Below are 22,671 nucleotides of genomic sequence, written 5' to 3'. Positions count from 1 at the left end.
ACATACTGTTATGGATCAACTTCTTTCAGCTCTTCATTGAACCTATATGATTTTTACACCGAAATACTTCCAAGTAAGTTTTGTAGGTTTAACAATGTTTGGCAGCAGAAAATTGGTTTGTATTGAATGTCGTTAAAGACGATAACACAGGTAACATCATTTCTCACAATTCACACCAGAGAACGTGATCAAAGTTGCCTTCATTCTTTGCATTGGTTTTCTGATGTACTTCCACTGCATTTATCACAAATAAAACCTCCTACTCACTACTCCTACTTTCTCTTTCTTTTTTTTTTATTGTTGTTATATTTTAACCAGATTTACTTTGATTAAGCACAAAAAGAAACAAGTCATTTCCACGTGTGGTAAAAACTTTAATTCCAATCCTTGGTCTGCATGTACAAATATCTATAAAAAGTGAACACATTCACTCTTTGTATGTACATTTTGCAGCACGAAGTTAACTTGGGACCGACAAGAAGACAGGGAGGAAAGAGTGACAATACAAGATAGTGATATTTACCACCTACACATCCATCAGTATAGTCTGTCACCAAAATTTCATTCAAGTGCTCATAAGTCACTTTTACTGTAGTTCCTCCTCCAGCAACAGGATGCATACATACAGGAGGCAGAATAGTTCAGCAAAGCATTGCCAATATTCAAACACAGTACAGTCAAACCATGCAAGCAGACATCATCAAGTACTTCATTTTCGTATATATTTATATTCTATAATCTTAAAATCTTTATGTGCAGCTTATATGACAAGGAATAAAATCATCAACACCAACGGTAACAACCTTGTGTTGTGTTGGGGAGTTTTTACAGAGGTATCACAGAGATCTGATCTGTCAGGAATGTGGTTTAGACACTAGCTATGCATGACAAAACAAGGAGAGGGCACCTGTTTCTCGGCTTATGTATGTGTATGTGTTTGTCAGTGTGTTGTACCTGTCTGCTATTGTATCACATTCTTTGGAAATAGCTGCAGAAATTAAGGAAAGTAATGGTGGAGGAAAAAAAATCTTAACTCAAAGATAAAACACCTATGGGGACAAATCTGAGAGGACTCTGATAATGTTATGTTAAAAGAGAGGAATGCTCAAAATCAGGGACAGAAATCAATTATGCAGGAACCCAACATACATTTGTAGTAATAAAAGCCATACCATGGACAGATATAGTAAAGGGCCAACAAGAAAACATTCATTTTTTAATCACCTCTGCCAGGATTCTCCATTTCTCTATGCATGCAATGTGAGAACACGTGGTACTTCCAGAGAAGTGGCTTGTATGGCTGTGTGTAAATATGTATGTGTGAGTGTGTGTGTGTGTGTGTGTGAAGTGCTCAAGATTTACTTGTGATTCCCCTGATAATGTAAAGTGGAGTCATCAAACAGTGGGTTCTTCACTTCCATCTCTCCAGTCTGTAAAGTAGGGAAGAAAATGGATTTTCAGTCGTATAAAATCATCATCAGAACTGATTAGTTTGTGTGTGTTTGTGTGTGTGTTCCCACCGGTGCAAGTCCGGGGCACTCGTATACGGTGAAGTCCCCGCCCACCTCCTCTTCATCTGATGTGACCTCGGAGTCATGGACTTTCTGTTCAGGTTTGTTACTGAAGACGAATAGAAAAAAAGTCAGTGGAGATAAGGCAAAGAGATGACAAGGTCAGAGGAAGTGGTGAAATATGACATGAGAGATAAGAAGAAGAGGTGGGGAGTGGCAGTGAGAATGTAGAAAACAAAAGCAAACATAAAAACGTACTTTCCCATTGAGAGCATCTGCTGTTTTTGATGTTGGTAGTGATACATTTGAGCGTTTTGGGCCAGAGTCTTGTCTCCCACCTGAAGATACAACAGAAGGAAGTGTGGATGAAACGTGTGAAAACAGTGCATCTTGTGGTTATTACAGAAGAAGAAGTGAGAAATGGAGACAATAGCAGTTAGGAGAAGTAAAAGCTGTGGCTTACAGAGGGAACGTTGGCTGTGGTCGGGGGTACGCCAGTCCCTTTGAAGGCCGGATAGTCCACCTTCTGAGTCAGACGCGAGTCTTTCTGCAACCTGTGGGGGAAATCGTGAATCTGAGTTTCCTGCAATTCTGATACCCGTTTGCTGCATCTGGCATTAAAAACCTCCTTTAACCCGAACTCACAGATCTTATGAAACATGAACAGCAAGAGAAAGTCTACTTTTAAAAGGTGAACAATAGGTATAAATTATCTAAATTGTGAGTTGAAACAACCATAAAAAAGTGAAATTGATTGAGAAATACATTCAACAAATTATCCCTGGTAACAAAATAAAAAAAGTTTGGTTTATATTGACTCTTTCTATGAAATGTTTCTAAATCAACCAGCAGAGCTGAAGGAGATGCGTTGTTCTTCATAACTTTTAGCTGAATTTGCCAAAAAACACACTGATAGTTGAATTAATCTCTTAACAGCTTGAGGTGAAGTCTGACCCCTCCATAAAATGCAGTGTAATTGATGCTGTTTTGCTGGCATTGAACAATGTGATACATACTTCAATTTAAATATCATGATGGAGGATTTATAATATACAAAATTGTGTATATTATAAATCCTCTCCACTTAATCGATTAATGAATAAAATATAAAGTGCATTTGTTGTCGTTTTTATTCATCACTAAGTATTTGCTGTTGTTATAATGTGGTTGGTCTTTGTAGTGTATTTAATTTGGTTTTGGAGGAATTACTCGACAACAAAAAGACAAAATCAAGCTTTCTCTTTAGTTACTTGTAAAAGGTGTTCAGACTTACTTGATGTAGCAGACGGTTGCCAGGATCACTGCCACAGTGCCCACCACCACACACAGCGAGATCAGAACTGCAGGTTAATACAAAAGAAAGAGTAAAACAAAGGGGAGAGCAGAGCATGTTATGGAGTAAACAATGAGTGATTGAGGGGGAGTCAGATTACTTCCCCGCTGATCTTTTTTACGAGTGAGTAATATAATTATATCTTTGCTCATTTGTTAATTATGAGTTGTAATGATCATCTTGGGCAAAATGATCTGCAACGTGAACGCAATAAACACACTGGGATGACTAGAATCAAATGTTCAGTGGGGACAAATGAAGAACAGAAGTGATACAATCTTTCTTGCTAACATCCAGGCAGCAAGCACTAAACTGCTTAACGAGAAATGAGGCTGACAAAATGACCCAAATCTTAGCAACATGTAATTGGATTGATTTTTATCCATTCATCTGCTTGTGTCATTATCTTGTCCCAGCGCTGAGTTCTATACAATCAGGCCTTCACTTCCTGGGTGCAGTAAAGCCTCCTGGTCTGTGTTTGAGGACATACATTCATACTCACTGATGATAATGTTGTCACTTTTGGATGTTGGCACAGCTATAGGACCGACTCGGCCCTCAACTCCAGTGGCCCTGGGCTGGGGGGTTAGTGTGTTGGGAAGGGCAGAAACTGCAGGGGCTGCAGTGCTGGCATTCAGGGTTTCAGGGAAGGGACGATCCTTGCTTGTCTGTTTGAGTTTGGAGGCATCTGTCCTGCTTTTAATAACATCTGCTTTGGCCACTGGAGAGAGTAAGGAAGACACAAACAGATACAGAGTCATAATCAAAGGCAGCCATTAGGGGGAAATCACAATATCTAATGGAGCTGATTGTCAACTAAAGGACATGTGGGGATGTTAAATCCTGAATCACTTATAAAAACTCTTTATACTAGAAGAACTTGAAGTAAATCCCACGTATCCAAACTCAAAACAGTTTTTTTTAAGATGACGCTCAAGGCTCTTACCAGGATGTTTGCTTTGTTTTGTTGTTTTGATCTCTGTCAGTTCCTGTTTTTCAATGACGGCGTGAAGGTAATCGATCTCTTCATCCAGGTCAGGGTAGAAAGCCGCTTTACCTACAGACAAGATTTAAAGTAAAACTGATTAACTTCAACATTAATTAACTTAAGTAGAAGTATAAACTAAAATGAAATAAGAAAGGCAACAGGAAATCCAGATTGCATGTAATCTTGTACCACTCACAATGACACAAAGGCTTCTTAATGTGAACAAAGCACCTTCATTCATACACATAACATATCAATCAGTTAATAACTACTGACATTCACTCCATATGCATCACAAGCACACACCTTACGAGGGCGAAACACCAATAACCGAGGTTCCCATATTAATAAATATTTAGCCGTAATATTCAATTAACAAAAACAGCGGAGTCACAATGATTTTCTTTAAAAGGTGTACTTAATTATTATTTTCACTATCTTATTCTGTTAATTAATCTGCTGATTTTATTTTCTTCGAATTAATCATTTGGTCTATAAAACCTGTGGAAAATAATATCCGAAAGCTTGAGGTTGGACTTTTCCGTTTGAAAAACATATTTTTGTAGCTTGGCCACCTTCATGACTATTGAGTGTAAGAAAGGGAGAGACTGAGAGGACATGCATATGGTTTAACCACGTATCAATGTGTTTTACACGGTCCTGTTTCTGAAGCGATGAACGGAGTGTGCCCAGGTTTGTTGTTTGTTTGTGGACTGATAAAAAAAGGAGACAATACTAAACTGTTGTTAACAGCCCTTGAGGCCAGACAGTGAGCCACATTCCTGCAGTACTGCAGAGGTGTCCAGGGCGACCAGGGCCGATAATGTGTGTGTGGCCGGGGGAGCGAGCACCGCAGGGGGCCGGAGCAATCAGCCAAACTTTAGTTTCACTGGGTCTCCGTTGCAACATTCACAATGGATCCCATAGCTCACTGCTGATGGCGGTGATCAAAGTGCTATTTCCATTCATAAAAGTTACCCTGCAATACATCAAATTATAGGTATTTGCAGCCAAAGCTAGAGAGGCAGCTAGTCATGTGAAAAGTATAATAATAATAAAAAAAAGCTGAAGTTTCTTGCGTTGCTTGCTAAAGTTGATTACCCATTCAGCGACGTTTGTTTGTTTAATGTAGAAACCAGTGCAGATAAATAAATGATCATTGCAGATAAATCTATCTCAACAAATGTGTTGAGGCACATTTTAACACCACCTACATTACATTAATGATTACAGTGTCACTTTCGCTCCAGAAGGCCGGCCATCTGGCTGAGCTAATCTATATGATATGACATGCCAGCATTTTCACTTCACTGCCTGCTTTGTTTTTTTCTTACCCCCCTCTACTAATGGCCATTTAGTGCACTCCATAGCAGGTGTCTGTGGAGGCGGGATGCACCATCTGTACTTTGCAGGTGGTTGAGAGCTCCAACTGTGCCCGTGTTCTCACCAGGAGCACAACTTAATACAGGATTCAATTTTAGAGGAGATAAAAAAAAAAAGAAAGATAAGATGTTTATCATGTATTTCTTAAGTGTGGATTTATATGCAATCAACAGGGAGATGGTTAAAAACGGGTGAGCAGTATTTATTAATATGGAAATTCACAGGACCCTACCTAGGCTGAAGTTGATAATTCACAAATAAACAAGGCAGTGATTCTGTGCATGTGTGTGGTTTGTCACACACTGACTAAGCACGCACACCTCTCCTAGTGTAAGAGAGTTTTGTCACCGGCTTGATAATGACCCATGACCTCTTGAGAGGCACCAGGGGGCAGTTGGGTACAACAAACAAACAATAAACAGCTCAACAGGGATGGAGGGTCACACACATCTGTGCTTTTCTCTTTCCCCCAAACCCCATGCATGAACAATCTCTCTTCCTGCCCCCTGGTCCTTGTTTAAAAACTCACAGATTTTGTCCCTTTTTGGTCGACATTTGTGTGTAAATTGCAAATTGTGCTGTGATCTACACTCACAATTGGATTTTGTCAACTAATCGTTTAGTTTAATTAATGGACAGATCTGTAAGACTGAGTTTCTCCACAGAGAATCACACAAAAGCAGCATTTTAAATCTTATGTTTACCATAGGTGAGTTCTTAGAAGTAGAGAGGCAAGTTGTAAGTGATCACAGTGCCTCACACCTTACAATGAGCATGTCCTCACTCCTGTCCTTAGGTTATTGATGTATACTCAGTGTGTCCTGCTGCCCTCTAGTGGGAAAGTAAATATGTGACGTACAGCAGGAGAGACTTCAGGTCTGACTGATAGCTTATTCTCAAATTCTCTGAAACCAGAATCTTGACCGACTCCATAGCTTACAAAACACAAAACGGTACCGGCCTCTTTAAGATCTTTCTAATTCATGTGTTCTTTCCACAGTGTTTGGAGGATAGGCGTTATAGGGGATTCAAATAAAAAAGTTTGAACAGAAACTCGTTGCTACTTTGTTAGTTAGGCTGTTTTCAATGAGGGAGTGGCGCACAGTTAAAATTACATTTTGCCCATTAAATCTAAAGTTGACATGTAAGTGCAGTGGGTCTCCATCCGACCTGCTATAAAAAGTTAGTCACAGATGACTGCAGAGCTTCGAGTAAATACAGGAAATCTGCTACAATGTTCTTACCTTTCGTAAACAGTCCCACCTGTCTTTGCTCCATTGTTAAAAAAATCTTTTTTGACAGAACTTCAGTTGCCACTGCAAGTATCTGCTCGTAAAATACTTAGAAATTCAAGGGACAATGTTGAAAATATGAAATGAATTTGTTTTTCATAGAAAACATTTTTTTATCAAGTAATCGGAAAAACAAACCAAATATTAAAGAGAAAATAAGTATACAGTGTTTCATATACATATTTCATGTATTTTTTCAAATGTATTTTTTCTTCTAAAAACAAAAATCCCTTTATGAAAAAAACTTCAACTGTTAACAGCCATTTATTGCAGGTGTTGATGCATCAAAATAGAAGAAGCAGAATCCCCTTACTCATCCATACATGACCACATGAGCAGGTCTGAACTGTTAAGCTGTTGCTCTTGCTGAAAGGTGATGTAGGTTAAACTTAAAATGTAAGAACTGCAGGTGTTGGTCTGGTGGCTGCTGTCTACTCAAACAGGAAAGAAGAGTTTTCCACAGAATTATTTTAAACTATGGTGGGGATTCCCCCGACATGCTCCACGGAATAAAATGTTGCACACTTTAAAGTTACATGCATTAATCTGGTGCACTTTGATAGCAAAACTAAGAGTCAATCCAAGAGGAAGTCGCTGCACACCGCTGCGGAGGAAATGCGCAAAGAAAGAAGAAACTATTACGGGGTAAATTATACTTTAGTGAGCCACCAGAGTCTAGGTAATTTATAGGAAACACTCAGGTAAGTGTTAGCTATCACATTCAACATTTTCAACATCTTTGCATTTTGATGCTCTGGCTGAACATTACACCATGCAGTTACAGTGTGTGACTGTTTACAATTGTAAAAAAAACAAACAAACAAAAAAAGAATCTGTATGTAAAAAATGTAACTTTTTCATAAAACAGTAGTGATATCAGAGGGTGATTCCTTAATTTCCACAGGTTAAAAGCAGCGTGCCTTGCTAGCAATTCACTTAAACACTCAAAAGGTGTAAAAATGTTTATTCAATGGTAAGCGAACTAAAACCCTAGTTTGGCTCTCCATCAGTTTACTTATATAACTTCACGTTATTAAAGTAAACTGCTGCAGGATATCTATTCATGTTTCGTTTTGTTTAAATGCCATAGTCTTTACTGTTTGTTGATTGCTCTATTGTATATTATATAAAGTAAAACCATATAAACATGTATGCACAAAAAAAAGAGTCTGTGAAACGCCGAGCTACATGGAGACAGCCCGGCCTTTAGTGCATACACCATTTAATTGCATATAAAGAAAACTTACCATTAACAGTCTTTGTGCGGCTTCTATACAAAGGACATGGCTTCCAGGCATACTGTATGTTTACCAATGGCAGCGCACGCCTCCATGTCAAATAGAAGCCAGTTTTACTTATAATAAAAAGTGCTGCCTGCTTCTGCCTCACCTTGTTCATCCACTATACTGGTTCCTTCTCTTTGAGTTTAATTTGTAAAATTTTGACATTTAGACTCCATATAGAGGGGTTTCCAGTGATTAGAATAACCTTGAATTCCTGCAGTTCACAGGCAGTCAAACTGACCAACAAGTATAAGGCCTCAGTGTTTCTCTGTTTACGACACAGAGAAGCACTGATATAGTAATTTGGAATGTAAGATATAAGAGGGCCGATGTGGAAAAAGTGGAGCATCGGTTTACATTAAAGTGAAAGATTTGGTGTTACTTCAAGAACTGGAATGGGCTCACAGCGAGGAGAAGAGTCATGACATTACAGGGAAGAGAGAGCTAAACACAAGCCCTGCCATTAATAATAATAATAATAATAATAATAATTATTATTATTATTAAGTAGAGTAATACTGTAATCTTACCATTTCTTTCATAGTCAATTGGTTGATTTAATTGAAAATAATTGAAAAATCCTGTGAAGATAAATGCAGTCAAAAGGCCAAAGCATATGTCTGGATATTATTGTGAAAGGTCAAGTATGTAATGTATGATGACTAGACCATATCAAATCCTGGGTTCTGCAAAAACAGGATGACAAACCGATAGTTCCTGCCCTCTTGTACATACATTAAATAATATATTCCTCTTTGGCCAACATAAAAATCTAAGCATCTAATTCTCTAAAAACTTGTTACTTTAATAAAAAGTGCTTTGCGATATTACATTAGAAACGCTTAAAATACCACGGAGTCTGATGACAAGATTTTTGAGACCGAAGTTATAAATTGAATTAGAAGAACAAATGAGTTCATGTTCTGACGCAAGCTGTGCTTGCTGACAAAACAAAGGTGTAGTCACGAGCTCATATGTGCGTGAGTGAGATGAATAAAAGAAAGAGAGAGAGAATGAACTGACTACTGCTACCACTGGGGGTGCAGTAAAATCGTGCGTCAGAATCAACAGTTTTGATAATGTGCATCTTTCATGCTTTAGCGAGCTCACAAACATTTTAAACAGTCAGTTGTTTAGTCCTGAAAACACAGCCATTATATTTCCTCTGATGTGACAACAGAGTGACTTCAGAGGTTTCATTGCAGCGTGTAATGCTGCCAGAATACTGCAGATTTTATTTCGTGTGTTGATGCATCCCTGACAAACCAAATAAACCAAGTGTAGTATATTTAGGCCAGCGGAATTATAGTAATTTCATCTGTTCATTTCAACATTCTGCATTTGTCCGTGTATATGTGTGCATGCCAGTTTGAAAAGGAGTCAGAGTTGGCAGATCCCTGTGTTCTGTGGTCTCTCAGGGGTTTATGTAACCACAAGGGAGCTTAGCTGAGGCCTATGATGTGCTGGATTCACATCACCATGCAAACAACAGCATCACACACGAGTTACAATCCAAAGTCCAAATAACTGATCAGGTTTTATCATCATATAAGTGCAAAAAAACCCAATCTCTCTACTTCTGCATGATGGGACCTTTCCCTCCAAATACATCCTCACATTCATCCCCTTCTCATGTTTTCTCCTCTCTCTGATGCTGCCGCCAATAATTTGAGCCAAGTTTGTATCCTCTCCTGACGCAGACCCATTTAAATTATTAATCCTGCAGAGAGCACACACACACGTGCCCACCAACAGACATAAATAAACACTGTCAGTAACACACACAAACACAAAAACACACACACACACACACACACACACACACACACACACACACACACACACACACACACACACACACACACACACACACACACACACACACACACACACACACACACACACACACACACATTTGTGCAGAGGTAAGCCAGTACACTCAAATATACACAAAATGTTTCAATTTCTCTCTAGCGGCATTGAAACATGGTGTGCGTGCCAGCAGTGCGATGTCGTGCCATGGAAATCAGAAAAAGAACATTTATTTTGGCAGCTTGGCTCTTTCGTTGAATGAAATGAGATTCGGTGATGGAGATGAAGGGCAAGAGAGAGAAAGAGAGAGGGAGTGAGGGGTTAGCCGTCTAAGTGATTAAAGCCGCCAGTGCGGGGGCGATGTGTGTGTGTGTGTGTGTGTGTGTGTGTGTGGTGTGTGTTGCAGACGCAGCGGGGGCAGGGGCGGATTAAAAAACACAGAGGATCAGACCGCACCATATTTGTCAGAGATATAGATGGAGGGAGAGCGAGGACCACAACAAGGACGTAGAGACAGGAGAATTGGACAAGAAAAAAGCAAATTAGAGGCGATACATGAGATATGGAAAAGGAGGACGAATAAGGAAACTAAACTAAGATAAGACAGGGGAGGAGAAGGAAAGCACAGAATCAATAGGCCAATCAATAAAAAGAGGTGGAGTGGAAAAGAGATGTGGGCAACAGGATAAAGAGATCAACTGAAAATAAAAGACGCAGTGACAATGAATGTGCTGTGAAGATGTAAAGGAAAGCAGAGAAAGAATGACAGCAAATCGTCCAGTATATTTAAATGCACGCTTGTTGTAACTGGCATTCAAAAGTTAAGCAGGTTTTCTTTGTCGAATTGAGGCTGCAGTGAGTCAGTATTAATCAATCTTAAATGTACTCTTCTCAAGGTTAATCTTTTCTGTGTATTCATTCATTCAGCACTATTCATAAAGAGTAAAAAATATGTGTTTGCAAAGTTATTTTCCAGATTAACTGCTTCATCTATAAAAGGCGGCATCTTTTCATTCCTAGTTTCGTCCGAGCAAAAGACCAAAATCCAAAGATACTCAATTTACAATGACATTAGACAAAGAAAAGCATCAAATCCTCACAAGCTGGAACCAGACAATATTTGACAATTTTGCTTGAAAGCTAACTTAAACGATAAGATGATGATTAAAATAGTAGCTCAAATTTTTGCTCTAATTTGAACAGAAGTATTGTGTTGAATTTGTTGAATAGTGAAAACTAACTGCCTGCATAGTAAATTCATAGATATAAAATGTTTAAATATAAAATAAATTCCCCTTCTATTTCTTTAAGGTGTTGTAAAATGTTAACCTGCAGCGTACCAGACATCCATACAGACATTGATCTTATGTAAAATGACCTTATCTTACCATTGCAAGTTATTTTTGCGCGTGTAAATACACTGAATGAGTCAATGTGAGTGATAGAAAATCTGAGGAAGGGGGTTTCCTCTGACTGCCATTCTTTCTGTGTCAGTTCAGTTCAGTTCACCACTCTTGCCTGAGGAAACCAACCTCGACAGAAGTAGTGAACACGTCTGAAAAGATTCGGGTTCAGCTATAAAGTGATCAAATGAAAACAAGCTTGTGTGTGTAGTGAATGCAAACCTACATGAGTGTGTTTGTGTGTGAAATGTTTATATATATACAGTGTATTTCGTACCATGCTGATGGTGCCTCTTCCTCACCACGCAGCGACCCTCATTGTTCTCCTCCAATGGGGAGAGGCAGGGGCCACATCGGGAGGAGCCAGGCCTGCAGAAGTGGCGTCCCTCTCTGGCACAGTCTATATGGAGAGGGCACTTACTGCCAGCTGGGTGAGAGAGAGAGAGAGAGAGAGAGAGAGAGAGAGAGAGAGAGAGAGTGACAACAACACTTTCATTAGTATCCTTACAACAATAATGTGAAGCAAAAATTACGCTTTTAATGAGGGAGTTATATAACAGTCTTTGCGTGGAAAGAGGTGCTATAAAAATGCCCTTAATAAGAGATGCTTCAACTTTACAACAAACGCTTTCATTGGTGGATGTTCAGCTCATCTGCTTAATTCAGAGATGAAACAAATGCCCTTGAATAGAGGCTCTGCTTATGTCAGAATTACATCACATCATCACAGAGTTTGTTAAAATGTTAGCCTTTGCTGTAACCTCATCAAGGCTTTCATATGGGCTTGGTTTGCCAGATAAGACAAGAATGTTTGGATAGTAAGAAAAGTACATTTTGAATCTTTTTCTCTGCATTACGCAATGTGGTGAGACCCGCTTGTTTGACCTTCCGAGTCAGGTTGACATAAGCAAAGAGTGTTCGAGAGCTGCACTCTCACAGATCTGCCCGCAATCAGGTTAGATAACTATCTGGCCTGATTACTGCTGGTTTGAAACAAATACAGAGCTAAAAGACCCTGTTTCGATATACACACTTAAACAGCTTGGGAAACACACGCACAGGAAAGAAGTGGGTCGCAGATCCACAGCAGGTGTGTTTGGTAGCAGAGGGCAAGAGGAGCACTGGAGTGAAGAGCAATAATGAGCCCGGCAGAGCTGCACAGCAGGCCGGCTAAAGGTGAACAGCACAGTGGGTGTTGATACTGACATAACAGACAGGAGATGATATGTGGAGGAAAGACAAAGGATGAACCCAGTATTTTTGAGGGATAATGGGTATCAAAAGGTCAGGGTTGTTCAAGTCTATAGGTCACAGAACAGCGTAAAAACCCCCTTTAAAGAAAAGGGTTGCGCTTGATGGGTGTACATGATCTACTGAGGAGGTCAAACAGTTCTACTGAATAATTCACTTTTTCATGAATGTGTTCATTACCTGGGCGATGTGGCTTCACTTAAGCGATACAATATTGCAAAACCTTCGTGTTTTTCTGAGCACTGCTATTGAGAGCAGTCATACCTCCTTTCTAAACCAAATTGGTTTTTTTTTTCAATTGCTACTTAAGAGGAGATTACACATGAATAACACATGACAGGAAGTCGCTGAGGGGGGATATCTCAATGACCTCCATGGCAACAAGGCCTGGAACATCAGGAAAGGTGCGTTATTGATGGAACACACGAGCAGACAGAGAGGTTTGCAGAGACGTAGAGCAGATAAAACAGTGGCACAGGACTGGGGATTTGCCTTTTGTATCTGCGTACACATACGTTTATGTGCATGCATCCATTCATCAATACATTTTTCTAAATCATTTCTTTATCTTAATAAAAATAGACGATAGGTATTGCAATCTTTAATACCTACTGTTGTGTATCTCAATTGAACATGAGTGTGTGAAAAGCTGATTGACTACATGTCTGACTACACAGATGTACATTGCCCCTTTTCCACATACTCTACTACTGCTGCTTTGTCTGACTTGTCATAGGGGATGATAAACTTAAGTCATGCACGAAAAAAGTGCACAATCCCCTCTCTTATTGTTTCATTGTCACTTATAAACTAACATTTAGCTTTTTGCTCCATCGTGAGGACCACTCTGCGTGAGACCGAGGCCGTATTGCTGGTCCCACTGAAAGGAAGGGAGGAACAGGAGAACCAGAACCCGGACTGCACGAGGCAGACTGTCAGACGCTGCTGCAGTAAAATGAGAGGTTTTCTAAAAGGGACTGGGGAAAACTACCGCTTTTGTCTACATGGATTGCAAAAATCAACACAAAGTCAAAGTTCCTAGAAGTAGATTATGATGCACTGAAAAGGGAAGGCTATTACATTATGAAAGGATTCATCAATTCAATTGTTTTTCACAATATCTGTTGCTAAAGGTAGATATAAACATGTGTTTTGAACTTCTTTCATCAAATCCCAAACATAAATCTGAAAAGCACTTGAACTAAAAGCTAAAGAAAATAAATAAATAATAGCTTAAATGATCAAATCCATGCTACTGGAAACTTGGAACATTAGAGAAATATCTGTGATGTTGTTAAAAAAATCTTTCAACATCAGAAATTTTTTATTGCAAATTGCACAGTAAAACAAAACCGAAGACATGTACACGTTACACACACACACACACACACACACACACACACACACACACACACACACACACACACACACGACCATGCAAGCATGCACACGTTTCGACTAGTCTGCACATCGCAACAACAGGCGGGAGATGGACACACACACACTTTCTCATGGTCCACCTCAGGGAGTGAGCAGTGGAGTGACGCATTTGTAATCTGAGAAGCTTTGTTTTCTGTTTGTGTCAAAGACACAGACGGAGCCGGAGGATGGGGATGATCGCGAAACATCTGTAGCTGAGGGCCAATGGTTTATTCACTGCCACAAAAACTAACATGCAGATATACAGACAGCTCCCAGAGCCTCTTTGGTCTTTGATTGTTGTTTAAAGTCACGCTCTGTCTTTTTTGTCCCCACGGCTTGGCAACAACTCTGTCACTTGTTTGTTTAATTGCTGCCTCACCTACTCAGCCCCGATGACAAGTTACTCCTCATCCTTGTGAGTGTGACTAGTCATGTGCTGAGCACCCTCATTCCTGATTTCATCAAAGATAACTCACTCTGTTACTTGTTTTCTCTCCTCTTCCTCCTCCAATTGTCGTGGCTTCTATTCTTGACATGGAACGTGGCTTATTTTTAATTTCCCTCCAGGTATCTTATTCACGTGTTCTCATTGATTTCCTTCAACCCACGTGACCTTATATAAAACATTAATGGAACTGGAAATAGATCTTGGGCATGTGCCTATGCATATCATAAGACAATGGAAGATTCAGTTATATTCAGTCAAAATATCGAATTACTCATTTTGTTCTCCTTCTGTGAGCTACCGTAGTCTCCTACCTGGTAACTTTGATTCTTACTCTCGATCACAAACATAACTCACGTCTCTCTCTACCTGTCCTTCTACGCCCTTGAGTCCTGTCGCCAAATTATTCCACCTTTTTTTTAAGACTCTTTGATCCGATCCACGATTAAGGGCTGGCCCTAGATCAGGTGCAGATGGCAGCACTCATATCAGAGATCAAACAACCCATTCCCGTGTCAGACTCCTTGACCTCTCTTTATTATGAGGATTAGACAATGTTGGAATAAATTTGTCGAATATGTGACTGTGCGCTTTTTATGTTTGCATGTTATTAATGTTGGAAATCACAAGCTAACTCACAATGTTTCATTCTTTTGGACAAAAGAGATGAACAGACTTTTTTTTAACATACACCCAATAATATGTTCACATGTGCTATCATTTAAATGTCAGACAGCCAGTGATGGGAACAACAAAGCAAGAAACACATACGACTCAGTATCACAGGAGAGTGTATTGAGATATTGTTGCAATAATATAGCAATAACGCAGCATAAAAGACTGTATCTCTGTGGATTTCGGAATGATTCTCTGTATGTTCCAGGCCCACGTCTCTTCATTCACACAAAAAAGACGATTTGTAAATCCTGGCACATAAATGAGTCCCTGGTGTCTCAGACAAAAAAAAAGGAAGAAATCCCAGTTATGAAAGGAAGAAAGTAATGTCCTCTTTATTTCAGAAAATCTGCAGTCTTTATTATAATGGAGCTAACATCTCAGCACCTCTAGCCAGCACTTCATCTGTTATTCATCACATTGGATGTTAATGTGGTGGAACCTACTGCAGTCACATGAATGCAGATAATTATTCTCCTCACACACAAACAGCCGTATATACACAAACACACACCCGGACACAAAGCGACTATGTGCGTGCCTCGTTAAGAAAAGAGGGTGAGAAAAAGCAAAGCAAGTGTGAAAATTAGGGGAGAGCTGCAGCACAATCCATCAAAAATCTGCATTCATTACCATTCACCAACAGTTGCATGAAAACCTTTTTGTTCTAACTTCATTGCATATCTTCATAATGTGACTTTGGTGCACCATAGCATAGGGTTGTACCATTTTTCATCACCCTAAATAAAGAAGAAACATTTTTTATGTTATTGTAGTTATATAAATGCAATGTATGCTGCTAACTGTCCTGTTAATAGCCTAGTAGTTATTTAAGTGTGCCTTCCTCCTCCAAAATGTTGATTTTTTGAAAAAAAAAGAAACGCCAACAAATATGGATCCAAGCAGAATACAAGTTTAGATACATGTTATGAATTTTGGAAAATATACTTCCATCTCTTTTTAATAAACTTGGACTTAACAAGGCTCTGGAGTTACTGGAAATATTAGGAGTCGAAAAACAATCTCACGCAGCCACGACTGAAATCTAATTATTCGACTAAATTCATCTGCAGCTGTGCAGAAATATTGTGTTTACATAGAATAAATAGACAAAAAAGGCATATGTCAACATTAGAAATGATGCTTCAAAGCTTCAAACTTGTTGTCACAGCCCTAAAACTCACAAATACAAATACATAATGGAACTCTTTCTAAACACAACTGAACCTATGAAGATGCTCATCATGATCATATAATGACAAAGCTGCTCAAATCGTATTACCAGCATAACAAAGGAGCCACACAAGTGAATGTCAAGTCGCCATAGGAGGGTGGCGTTGCACCAACATGCCTCCCACACGGAGTGGTTGCTAATTAGAAAGCTCAATCAAGGAGGAATATAAATACAAAACAAGAGACAGAAAGGGAGATGGAGACAGAACAGACACGTTCCTGCAGTATATCAAGACGTTTGGTATCGGCGAAGACAGTGGAGGTGTGAAAAACCATTAGGTAACTCAGGGACACAGAAAGTAGTCCTTGGAACGAATGAAAAAGGACTTTCTTAACCATCTGCTGCTGCTGTTGCCAGGCTGTGTGCTCAGCAGCAGATCTGCCAGAGAAAAAAGCTGAGAGGCAAACAGAGGCATTGTCACACAGCCTCGTAAACATCCACACTCGCAGACACACACAGACACACACTTACAAGCAAGTGCACACTTTTATGTCACCGTTAACTTGTGCTCCTTCAAGCTGTTCTTTAGCTACAATACAATAAAATGTCACCCAATCTGTAATTGTGTGTGTGTGTATGTGAGGGAGATTTAGAAAATAGGGAGGAAATGGGTAGGCCGGGAGGGCCATACACTTCCATTGTGCGCGTTTCCTGACCCTCTGATAGCAGACAGGAAGTAAGACAAACACTCCAAGTCAAGTGGAAACTTTTAAGAGCTCTGCTTGATGCTCTTCACTTGATACCACACTGTTTATTTCCACATGGATAAACGGTGTGTTTGTGTGCTCTTGTGTTCTCGTGTGTGGCTTTTTGTGTAACCATGCTGCTATGTTTCTGTTTACTCAACAGGCCTCACTCCAAAAATGACTAAAAACAAACAAATGCCGAGCAGCTTGTTTCTAGTGGATTGTTTTTAACAGTTGGGACAAGCGCTGCTATTATATGCTGTAATTGGGATTACGCAATACGACAGTATGCTTTGTAACCCATAAAACAATATAAATGTGTCATTGTCAGATATTTTGCCAAACTGATTATACAGTGGTAGCAATCCTTTTTGACCGCTGGCCAAACGTCATCTACTCCATCCAAGTGCACCATTATGGGATTTGTTGGACAGAAATGAGGTTAAACGGCTTTGAATCTTTTATATAAAAACTTAATGGACAGTCTTTTAGGATGAAGTGACTTTTTGAAGTGGTTTTTAAGGATTCATTTTAATAGTTTTAAAAATGGATTAGCATTAAAACTAACTGTTCTGTGTATTTATCTTATCTATAAACAGGTTCTCATTTGATTATCCAAAGAAATTTAAATATCATATTAAATACTGAAATTGTCACGAAAAAAGACATCAACTATAACAGATTAGTCCAGTGGTTCTTAACCTTATAGGAGGTACTGAACCCTGCGAGCTTCATCAGTGCATTCACCGAACCCTTCGTAATTGGAAAAATAAAATATGATTTCTTCAAAACATAGGTATATATTTTATTAGTGCACAAAATGAACCATGCATCAGTTGCACACAAAATCACTGTGTGCAAAGAACAAAACCAACAAAACATGAATTTCACACAAAAACATAACTCAGTGAATATTTACTGCAAATCAATGTGACTTTTGCTGTTGCCTTTCAGATACAAGTTCAGAAATGCGCGGCTTCACCTTGGCAAGTGCCACTCTCATATCATTTTCGCAGCAAAGTCTGTTCCTTTTCTTAGTTTTCATGTCCACCATCCTCGAAAAGGATTGCTCACAAAGATACGTTGTAACAAACGGTGTGAGTATCTCAAGGGCTTTCTTGGCAATACGAGAGTATGGTACGATTTGGTGACACCAAAACGTTGAGAGCGTTGTTGTTCCGAAGAGTTGCTGTTGAAGCTGGCTCTGCTGAAGTTCAATGATTTCGTCGAGGCATTCATCGTTGACATCTGCTGTCATCTGCTGAACGCAGCATAAGTTTTAGCTTTCTCCGTGCTTTTTGGGCTACCTAAGCCACCGTACCGTTATGCTGCGTTCACACCGAACGGGGCGCTCGGTGTGAACGCACCTTAAGGAATAGACGGTCATTCATTTTTAAAGCGGCGGCTCACTTGACCGCAGTGTGTGTCTGCCGAACCCCTGGGGTTCGATCGAACCCAGGTTAAGAACCACTAGTAGTGGGCAATATGGACTAATCATTAGTCCATATTGCCCACTACTAGTGTAGTAGTGGGCAATATACAAAATGTCCACTCAAACACAACCCAATAATCTAAATAAAATAACACACTAAAAGAAAAAACATTTTAGATTGGTAACATTTAAAGAAATTGCTCAGTCAGCATCGAGTCTTTAACAAAATAGCGGAGAAAGCTGCCGCATAAATATCAAAGCTTCAGAAATGAGCATAAATCAAATGACTAAATACTTGGAAACTGTCCTTATCAGTTTCAGTACAACAGTGTAGTGTATGTGTTGGGCTCCCACCATTATCTGATTACGTGACTCTTACATGTAACATTTTTTGCCACGCTTGGTGGAAAATAGGGCATTCTAAGGGAGGAAATAGTGGTAGTGGTTACGTGACTTATAGGTGAAAAGGAAGTGAATGAAAAACAAGTCGAAGATTCAGGTTTGTAGAAGGTGGAACAAGTCTTTGTTTCCTCCCCTCATGTGGAGCAGTAATGTCTCTTCTGCCTTATCTTTACCTGCGTTCGTCATTTTTTTTCTTCTGTCATGTCACAAAATGACAAGTCCAAATCATTACACAGCGGATAATTACTGTGTCATTATCATCAGAGTGGGGCAGAGCAGCACACCCCACAGGAAACAGAAAAAAGGTTGAAAGGAATTATACAATGGCAGCAAGTATGTATGTATGTATGTATGTATGTATGTATGTATGTATGTATGTATGTAAAAGCTTCCTAAATAAGTCTTTTGTTATTTTCCTTCACATGGTCATAATGTTTGTTAGGCTCTGGATGGTCCAGTTGTTGGACAACAATTTTCAGGAGCGGAGTATACTGAGTATTCAATAACTGGATTGAACAATGCAAATGATTACCCCCAAATTGATTGGACTGATTTGGCTCACAATTACTTAGTTTTTCAATTATTTTTTTTACCCAGAATCATGTTATCAAAAGAACTTGCCGCAGTATCTAGGATAGACAGATTTCTGGGTATGTGCACTACAAAAGAAGTGTCAGAACTGATATTATTGGTGCATCATACACTCGTACGCCATTTTCGGTTAGGATGTGGCTACACACACAAGCAAACCGGCGCATACAAAACCGCTGACATACTAAATTGTCTCTTAATTCAGACTCAATGAGAAAATCTATCAATACTGTTCACAGGATTGGGTTGAAACTGAATGAAAATAGTGCGTTTTGTTCCAGCTCAACTGTGCTGACTCTGGCTTGGTCAGATGTCTGTAAGCGCTCTGTAAATTGATAAAATGTGGCCCTCTCATTTCCTGGAGAGGTCTGGTAGCCGACGGTGCGCTCTCAAACGAAGGTCTGGTAGAGATAGAGAGAAAGAAATGAACAGACAGACAGAGAGAGAGAGAGAGAGAGAGAGAGAGAGAGAGACACACAGAGAGAGATAGCAGTGGTTTGAAGAAGCCGCCACAGCAAAGCGTTGGTGGACCACTTGTTTTTCAGACCACTTTTGAGCTTTGAACCTCATTTTCTAAATTACTTCCTGGCAGCACTGAGTTCACCTATTTATTCATTTAACATAAATCGTGTGAAAAAAAAAAAGACCTTTTAGATGTGGCATTATTATCATTGGCAAATCTGAAAAATAAAAATGTGATCAAACTGTTACCTGGTCGTTTAATTGCATAATAACATAGATACACTAAATCTCCGGTGTGGTCCAAATAATTACACATTAACCCTCATCTTCTCTGTGTTCTTTATACCGCATGCAGAGTGAGCCTGTCATTTCCCTTGACTTTTCATAGCTCTCAATCTCAAATACAACACAAGCAGGTGATTAATTTTGCTGCAGGGTAAAAAAAAAAAGAAAGGTGATTGAAAAACACTGCTGCCAGTGGCTGAGTGTGTGTGACACCAAAGATCTTAATCGTTAAAGATTAATCCTGGTGGAGGGAAAGGCTGGAGGCAGTGGGTCTCTGAATAATCATCACGCCATCGCTTTGTGGGTTTGGTGAATGACAAACCTGGCATTTAAACGTGGCAGCACAACAATGATCAGGCTGAAATAGAATATTGAGAATTGACGTTTCTACAGGGAAATGCTAAAATTAGAGCGGTGAGAACATGCATATAAATTAGTGAAAAAATTGACTATTCTGATGCTAATTCGACATGCCCCAATGAGCCTGAATTATACAACAAACTGCATGTTAAAGAAATGGCTTCCGTATCTTGGCAAGCAGACTAGACATCATTTTTATAGTTAATTGGGTTTATGGAGATTTTTGGACAACTTCAATCCCAAGAACCAAATGTTCTGAGAAAGCTTTCTGGCATATTTACACTTGATGATGTGTCGACGTTTGCTGAATCAACCGACCTGATTACTATGCATTTCATGCTGTTGTCACACAGCAAAATCACCCTGAAACCTGAGTCACTGTACTGAATGTGCTTTTGCATATTGCCTCCAATATATTCAACGATATATGAAGTATAATTTACTTAAATTTGCCCGTGGAGTTGATATGACTCCAATAAAAATCAAGTACAGCTACATTGTGCAATTTGCTGTAATCACTTTACTTCACTTCACATAGGAGTGAAAAAATGTGTTATTTCAAAACCACAAAGTCAAGCAAATGCCAACATACTGACGCCGACAACAAACATATTAGGCTATTCTTTGTAAAACAAGAGGCAACAGTGTATTGACAGCTTTGTCTGGCTCCATCTTGATTTAAAACTTCCTTTATGTCACCAAACCATATTTTCCCCTGACAGATTTGGTTTTCAGCACTTGAGAGGGAGAAATAATGATATTTCGATTGGTGAAAAGCATAAAATCGCCAGAATTCACTAATTTCCTCTAAAGAAAAAGAACACTGAAACTGCGACACATCCTCTCCGTTGTGCACAAGCAAAATGAAGCTACATTCCCCGTGTGATATCATGCACAGACTTCGTTAAGATGGAGTGACCCACGACGACTGCATGGATGGCTTTATGGTTTGGTGGGGAAAATATATTAACGTGTATAAATTCCCACAAGTCTGTGTCCAGGTCGAGGCAGTTAATGTTCAGCTCGAGTGTGTGTGTGTGTGTGTGTGTGTGTGTGTGTGTGTGTGTGTGTGTGTGTGTGTGTGTGTGTGTGTGTGTGTGTGTGTCCATAGATAAAGGCTAAGATTACATGTGAGAACCCAGCTGTTGGTTCTCCCACATGGATCTGTGTTAAAAGCTCAGAAGCAGATTATCTCCTCAGCAATCATCACTGTGTGAAGACCCATTACCCACTCACACAGAAACAGGCATTAAACTCAGGCACTGCCCTCAAATATGTTGCCAACCAATTTCTAGATTAACCAGTTGCTCAATTGAGAGAAATATCAACTGTCATACATGTTAAAAAACAGCTGTTTGCCTTTTTCATTTTCACAACGATGTGGAGCAAACTATTAGTTTTTTGTGGCTGCTGCTCAGATTAAGTAAACAGTAGGTTATTGTTTTTTAAAATAGCACTCAGGTAGAGGTATTGTAAACTGGTTAATCAGCTAATCAAAGCAATAGTGAATCAACTTATAAATAACAGCTCTATATCACAGTATAACAATATTATTATGGCTATTTCCACAAGGATTTCCTACTGAATTGGATTTACTTATTTACTTTTAGGCTGGATTAGTGTAATATTAACAAAATACAAATATGTGAGCATACAAGGAAATGCATTGAGGAACCTAACAAGGAAGGGAATTTGTATTTTTTTTTTTCACCCTTGTCCTTTCTTTGTGCCATTGTGTCACTAAGAGGTACACTTGTCTAACCTGTCCAAAACGTGCATCTAAACTCATTGGGTATCCCACACTAACAAGATACTTTATCAACAGAAAAACTAACACTATAAATAAAAATGCACCAGTAACAGGTTATTCGTTTGACAGGTGATTTAAACTCCAGAGGGTAGCTGGTGCGTTTGTGTTTTTGTGCTGCGTGTTGTTGTGTGTTTACCTGGAAGGCTGGCGCCGAGAGGGACGACACAGAGGAGGACCACGGCGAGCAGCAGCAGCGAGGCCCGGCGCAGGCGTCCGGTCCGCGGGCTGGAGAGCGGCAGCATCCTTGGGGGTCTTCTCGGTGACAGAGAACCGCAGACGGAGGGACGGGCTTTGTTGTCATTCCCCCATCACTTCTGTTTTATGTTGATCTTTTTCTTTAGGCTTTTTATTATTATTATTATTATTATTATTTTTAATAATAAGTAGGCTACACGCTGAGGTAAAACCAGGCGACGCCGCGACGCAGTCTGTGACACACTGCGCACTGTAATCCGTGGCGGTGCTAAAGATAGCGGAGCTTCTGGCAGGGTGGGAGGGGAGGGAGTGTATTTGACATGCTGCCTTCATGGTCTCCTCGTAAACTCCCAAATAAAAACGGATTTATTGCCCTAACAGACAGCAGACTTGTGTTTTCCTGATTATTATTATTA

The 22,671-nt window shown here is 39.6% G+C and overlaps 1 protein-coding gene across 1 annotated transcript; it reads right to left on the bottom strand.

Annotated features, from left to right (window-relative positions):
* Positions 1-359: 359 nt before the first annotated feature.
* npdc1a (neural proliferation, differentiation and control, 1a) lies at positions 360-22,531 on the bottom strand. The gene is made up of 9 exons (XM_054612793.1): positions 22,197-22,531; positions 11,283-11,432; positions 3,791-3,901; positions 3,347-3,565; positions 2,785-2,851; positions 1,975-2,065; positions 1,770-1,849; positions 1,521-1,620; positions 360-1,430 (listed from the first exon to the last, which is right to left on the bottom strand). Exons 1-9 carry the CDS (start codon positions 22,300-22,302, stop codon positions 1,359-1,361), a joined length of 996 nt encoding a protein of 331 aa, XP_054468768.1. The 5' UTR covers positions 22,303-22,531; the 3' UTR covers positions 360-1,358.
* Positions 22,532-22,671: the final 140 nt, after the last annotated feature.

This window comes from Anoplopoma fimbria, chromosome 14 (assembly GCF_027596085.1).
Source record: "Anoplopoma fimbria isolate UVic2021 breed Golden Eagle Sablefish chromosome 14, Afim_UVic_2022, whole genome shotgun sequence".
Taxonomy (NCBI): domain Eukaryota; kingdom Metazoa; phylum Chordata; class Actinopteri; order Perciformes; family Anoplopomatidae; genus Anoplopoma; species Anoplopoma fimbria.
This window is presented reverse-complemented; position numbering and strand designations above follow the sequence as displayed.